We start from the raw sequence: 6,504 nt of genomic DNA, 5'->3' as shown, positions 1-6,504 counted from the left end.
TTCATGAGTATATATTTGATGTCTGAGGACATGCAAGGTACACTAAGTCATACATTCCATTTTTAATATAATTTGTGCTTTTCTTTGCAAGCTAGGTTCTTCTCCCCTACATTAGGTTTAGATCACTGTCCTATCAGGTAGGCACTAACTACAGGTGGCTATTTAAAGTTAAGATTAAATACAATGAAAAATTCAGTTCCTCAACCACACTGGCCACACTTCAAGTGCTCAAAAGTCAATGAACCCCAGAAAATCTCACTTACTTCTTAGCTCCCACGATCTTCGTGCTCCTCTGCTGCTTAAAGGATGTGGGTTCCGGCGTCTAGCAAATCGCAAGCACATGAGTGAATTGCTAGAAACCTCTGAACCCTTACCACAAAAGAAAGAGAAAAAAAAAAGAAATCCCCCTGTGCCCAGAAGAAATGAAGCTCTCCCCTGGCAGCTACCTCAAACGGAAAAAGGTAAGACCTCTTAAGGAAAGTGTGCCGTCTTGTCTTCCAACTGAGTTAAGGCAGGTGACAACACCGTAGTCTATCATCTCCCCCATTCCCAAAGCCCTGTCCCAGGTAAAGATTCTAAAGGGAGGCGAAAAGTGAGGACAACGGATATGGAATGTACTGGGTATACAAAAGGAATAGAAATTAATAGCAATCTGGCGAGAAACTGAGTCCAGAGAGGTGGGGAACAAGTCAGCGATAAGTGGGTGGGAAAAGAGGGAGACAGGTAGATCTGACCTAGAAGGGTGGGGCCTATGATGGGCTCTGAGAAAACCAATTCTGAGCATGGGACAAAAGCAAGGGACCGCGTGCTGCGGGCTCCACAGCGCTCCCCGTAAAGCATAACGGTCAAACTGAGAAACTCACGGCGGGTACTGCACCGAGTCTGGAAGACATCACTCCCTCTCCACGCCTAACAAATCCATCCAAGGCCTCCGGCCAGACCAACGCCACTTCCGCTCTCCTCTCGTCTCCCGGATGTGCAGTTGGCGCCGCCAATCCCAAGTCTGAACGTCTACTTCCGCCTGGCAGCTTCCGAGGGGGCTGCGGCCGGAGTGAGTGACGCGCCTTCCTCCTCTGAGACCCCGCCCCGGGAAACTGTAGGTGGGGCTTGGAGCCCCAACCTGGCCTCGGAACCCCTAACTGCCGCTCTATCGCTTTGCCCGACACCGAAAGCCCCTCCACCCTTCATTCCCCACCCAGTACGACGAGTGATCTTTCTAGATGGAGATCAATTATTGATTGCCCCTTTATTTATCTTAGAGAAATTACAAACCCATTCCCGCCCTCCCTCCCCCCACGGATACACAAGCATTGATGCTCTTTGCTGAGGGTGCAGGTATTGGAGACAGTGGCTGAGCAGGAAAGCCAGGAAAAGGTTAGCTCGCCGAAGACTTGAGCCAGTCAATGGATAATGGGGGCGGATCTCTTCTCATCTGTTAGATTTATGCCTCTAAATTTGCCCTGCTTTGGGGTATTTTGTGTGTGGTCTCTAACAGACATGTTTGAATAACCCTTGAAATCTTTAGATGAACTATGCCTGAGCCTCTCCTTACGGGAGCTGTGCTTGAGTCTCTCCTTAGCAGAACCCTGACAGGTTCTCTTACAGGGACTGAAATGGGTCTTCTCAGGCTAACTCTGTTGGCCCCTCTCAGAGGGGCTGTGCTGCTTCTGCTCAGAATGATTGTGTCTTGCCTCTAAGAGTGACTGGATCCACTCCTCTCAGAGGTACTGCAAGGAGTTCTCTCTGAGGAACTGCAACTGCTCCTTTCAGAGGACCCCTGCAGTCTTCTCTCAAAAAAGCCATGTTCGGAAACCCTGGGTGGCTCAGTAGTTCAGCGCCTGCCTTTGGCCCAGGGCGCGATCCTGGAGACCCGGGATGGAATCCCACATCGTGCTCCCGGTGCATGGAGCCTGCTTCTCCCTCTGCCTGTGTCTCTGCCTCTGTGTGTGTGTGTGTGTGTGACTATCATAAATAAATAAAAATTTTAAAAAATTGTTTTAAAAAGCCATGTCCTCTCCCCTCTAAGGGACTGTGATAAGTTTTCTGAAGGAGACCGCGATTGCTCCTCTCAGAGGGACTGCGACATCTTCTATCAGAAGAACTGCGAAATTTCCTCTTGGAGGGACCCTGATGGCTCCTTTTGGAGAGACTGTGATGGCTCCTCTGAGAAGGACTTTGATGGCTCCTCTCAGAGGGACTGCTGATGCTACTCTCAGAGGGACTGCAACATCTTCTCGCAGAAGGGCTCTGATGGCTCCTTACATAGGGACTGCGATGGCTCCTCTCAGAGGCACTGTGATGGCTCTTCTGAAAAGGACTGCAATGGCTGTTTCAGAGGCACTGTGAATGTTCCTTCCAGAGAGACTGCAAGGGCTCCTCTCAGAAGGACTGAGGACTCCTCTCAGAGAGACTGCGATGGCTTTTTTCAGAGACAGTGATGTCTCGTCTCGGAGGGACTGTGATGGCTCCTTTGAGGAGGACTGCATGACTCCTTTCAGAGGCACTTCGATGGCTCCTCTCAGAGAGACTGCGATGGCTTTTTTCAGAGACTGTGATGGCTCCTCTCAGAGGGACTGTGATGACTCTCCTGAGAAGAACTTCGAGGGCTTCTCTCAGAGGGACTGCAAAATCTTCTCTCAGAAGGACTGCAAAATTTCCTCTTGGAGGGACCCTGATGGCTCCTTTTGGAGAGACTCTGATGGCTCCTCTGAGAAGGACTTTGATGGCTCCTCTCAGAGGGACTGCGATGGCCACTCTCAGAGGGACTGCGACGTCTACTCTCAGAAGGACTGCAACATCTCCTCGCAGAAGGGCTCTAATGGCTCCTTACATAGAGATTGTGATGGCTCCTCTCAGAGGGACTGTGATGGCTGTTCTGAGAAGGACTGCGATGGCTGTTTCAGAGGCACTGTGATGGCTCTTCTGAGAAGGACTGCAATGGCTGTTTCAGAGGCACTGTGATGGCTCCTTCCAGAGAAACTGCAAGGGCTCCTCTCAGAAAGACTGAGGACTCCTCTCAGAGACACAGCGATGGCTTTTTTCAGAGACTGTGATGTCTCCTCTCAGAGGGACTGTGATGGCTCTTTTGAGGAGGACTGCAATGATTCCTTTCAGAGGCACTTCGATGGCTCCTCTCAGAGAGACTGCGATGGCTTTTTACAGAGACTGTGGTGGCTCCTCTCAGAGGGACTGTTATGGCTCTCCTGAGAAGAACTTCGATGGCTTCTCTCAGAGGGACTGCGATATCTTCTCTCAGAAGGACTGCAAAATTTCCTCTTGGAGGGACCCTGATGGCTTCTTTTGGAGAGACTGTGATGGCTCCTCTGAGAAGGACTTTGATGGCTCCTCTCAGAGGGACTGCGATGGCCACTCTCAGAGGGACTGCGAAGTTTCCTCTCAGAGGGACTGCGATGGCCACTCTCAGAGGGACTGCGAAGTTTCCTCTCAGAGGGACTGCAACATCTTCTCGCAGAAGGGCTCTGATGGCTCCTTACATAGAGACTGTGATGGCTCCTCCCAGAGGGACTGTGATGACTATTCTGAGAAGGACTGCAATGGCTGTTTCAGAGGAACTGTGACGCCTCCTTCAAGAGAGACTGCAGGGCTCCTCTCAGAAGGACTGATGACCCCTCTCAGAGAGACTGTGATGGCTTTTTTCAGAGACTGTGATGTCTCGTCTCGGAGGGCACTGTGATGGCTCTTTTGAGGAGGACTGCAATGACTCCTTTCAGAGGCACTTTGATGACTCCTCTCAGAGAGACTGCGATGGCTTTTTTCAGAGACTGAGATGGCTCCTCTCAGAGGGACTGTGATGGCTCCCCTGAGGAGAACTTCGATGGCTTCTCTCAGAGGGACTGCGACATCTTCTCTCAGAAGGACGGCAAAATTTCCTCTTGGAGGGACCCTTATGGCTCCTTTTGGAGAGACTGTGATGGCTCCTCTGAGAAGGACTTTGATGGCTCCTGTCAGAGGGACTGCAACGGCTACTCTCAGAGGGACTGCTGATGCTAGTCTCAGTGGAAGAGTTATGGAGAAATCTAGAGAAATAGTTCCCTATTTTAACTCCTCTCTTGATGTAAAATCCTCACATTCCCTATTCTGATATACCTGTCCTAGATTCAAATCCTCAGATTCCATCATTTGAGGAGGCCTTATTTTTATCCCTATTGCTTTCACAGCCTGAAGCCCTTGTTCATGAGTGAACACTGCAGGCTCCTCAAAGGGACATGCTGGCTGTGAGAGTAATTCTGCAGATTTCACATGGGTATTTGGCCTTGGAGTTAATTCCACGGGTTCTACAATTTCTTGAAGATCCAAACAATCTATTACTTCTATCGCTGATCCTAATGCTACTCGATTCGTTCTACAACCTGAGGAATTGGCCCTGGTGCTAACTCCTCAGATTTTACAATTTGAAGTGGTGGCCATGGGATTAACACAGTCTTTACAATCTGAAAGCCTGTCAACTTCATTATGTCCAAAATTTGGTGTGTTGGCTCTGTGATTAATTCCTTAGATTTTACACATTGCAACCACAGCTCTGAGGTAAACTCAGAGGGTCTCACATCTTGCAGTTTTGGGGTCAGCTGAACATAGTCTATCATTTGAAAGGCTGGCCCTGGGGTTAATGCTACAGACTTCACAACCTGAAGTGGTGGCCCAGGAGTCACTTTCACATACTCAGTAACTTTTTGGGGGGCTCCCGGGGTTATTCCTATTGAGAGCGCAGCTTGAAGCTGTGTCTTTGTGGATCCTGGGACTTGATCTAGTGGCTTTGGACTAATCCTCATAACTTCTGTAATTTGAGCCCGTACTCCTGGAGCTCTCTGTGAATATTTTATACTTTGATTCTGTGACTGTGGTAGCCCCACTGATCCATCCCCTGGCTGCCATGTCTCAGATGTGAGCTCTACAGACTCTGCGTGTCCTAAAGCTTGACCTGTTTGCTTTTGGTGCAACTCTAAAGATTTCCTCCTTTGAAGCCATTGCCTAGAGGTTAAACCCACAGATTCAGGAACTTGATATCCTAGCCCTGATGTCATTTCTGGAGATTCTGGAACATGATGCAATGACTTTGTAATCAGTGCCTCAGATTCTCCTCTTCGCAGTCTTTTCTCAGAGATCACCTCCACAAATTCTAGTGCTTGAGGATAGGGCCTAGGACATCTCTCTGAATATCCAGTGGTTTCGCTTACTGGCTTTGGGGTCACTCCGAGGAATTCCTTCCCTTTTTGCCTTGCCTTGGAGGTCAATCCCACAGTTTCTGTAGTGTGACGCCTGGGCTCTAGTGCAATCTCTTCAGATCCTACAGCTTGCTGCAGTGGCCTTGTATGTAACTCTCTCAAATCCTTAAGTTGAGGCCGTGACTCAGAGAGCAACTCTAGAGTTTCTGGGATTTGGTAGCTTTTCTTTAGGGTTAATTTCGGGGATTTAGAACCTTGATTCCTTAGCACTGGAGTCAGATCAACAGATTCTGGTACTTGAAGATCTAGCCTTAGATGCACTCTTGAAGAATCCATGGCTTTACTTGTTGGCTTTGGGGTCAACTCCACATATTTTTCTGTGGTTTCGTTGCCTTGATGTGCCAACTTTTCTGTGATGTGATAAACTGGTATTGAAATCAAATTCATAGATTTAGGGACTTGATGCTTTGGTGTCGGGATCATCTCTGCACATTCTACAAACTGATGCCCTGGCCTAGGGATTATCTCAGAGTCTGTGATTTGATAGCTTCTTTTCCGATTTAGCATCTCAGCTTTTCTTCCTTGAAGCAGCGCCCCCGGTGCTAACTCTACAGATTTTGTATCTTGCTGTAGAGAGGCTGAGGACAATTTCACATGTTTTATACTTTGCAACTTTGGATCTGGAGTAAACTCCAAAGATTTCTCATCTCGTTGCTGTGATTCCGGAGACCAATCTGAAAATTTAACGCTAGTCAACAATGGTCCTGGTGCAAACTTTTTAGTTGCCTCTGGTGCCAACACCACCGATTTCATACCTTGCCATCCTGAAGTCAGCTCTCGACAATTCGTACCTTGCTGTTGGAACCCTGGTGTCAATTCTACCGAGTTCATATCTTGAAAACATGGCTCTGGTGCAAAGGCCTCAGAGTTAGCATGTGGTGACTTGAGGCATGTTGACAACCCTAAAGAATTAGCACTTTGACAATGTGGCAATAGATTTGATTTCAAAGATTTCACATCTTGAGAACGTGGCTCTGATTCAAACACCACAGATTTCTGCCGGAGGCAAGAATTCAAATCCTTAGAATTCACATTTTGAGGTTGCGGTCCTGGTTTCAACTCCAGAGATTTCACATCTTGAAAACACAGCTTTGGTGCAAACACCACAGATCTCACACTATGTTGTCTAAGGTGTGAGGGCAACTCCTCAGAATTCATACCTTGAGGATGTGGCCCTGGATGTAACTCCACATATTTCATTTTTTTAAAACATGGCTCTAGTGCAAACATCTCACATTTCAAGTCTTGCAGCTCGGAGCCT

General features: G+C 48.2%; 1 protein-coding gene across 1 annotated transcript; it reads right to left on the bottom strand.

Moving 5' to 3' along the window:
- Positions 1–1,300: 1,300 nt before the first annotated feature.
- LOC100687934 (uncharacterized protein C2orf16-like) lies at positions 1,301–2,899 on the bottom strand (the record flags this gene model as incomplete). The annotated part of the gene is given in 4 exon segments (XM_038562398.1): positions 1,301–2,431; positions 2,433–2,487; positions 2,490–2,548; positions 2,550–2,899. Coding segments are annotated over 4 exon segments (516 nt in total), but the record flags the coding sequence as incomplete, so codon positions are not given.
- Positions 2,900–6,504: the final 3,605 nt, after the last annotated feature.

The sequence above is a fragment of the Canis lupus genome, chromosome 17, assembly GCF_011100685.1.
Source record: "Canis lupus familiaris isolate Mischka breed German Shepherd chromosome 17, alternate assembly UU_Cfam_GSD_1.0, whole genome shotgun sequence".
In the NCBI taxonomy this organism is placed as follows: domain Eukaryota; kingdom Metazoa; phylum Chordata; class Mammalia; order Carnivora; family Canidae; genus Canis; species Canis lupus.
Note: the sequence above shows the minus strand (reverse complement) of the source record. Positions and strands in the feature narration are given on the sequence as shown.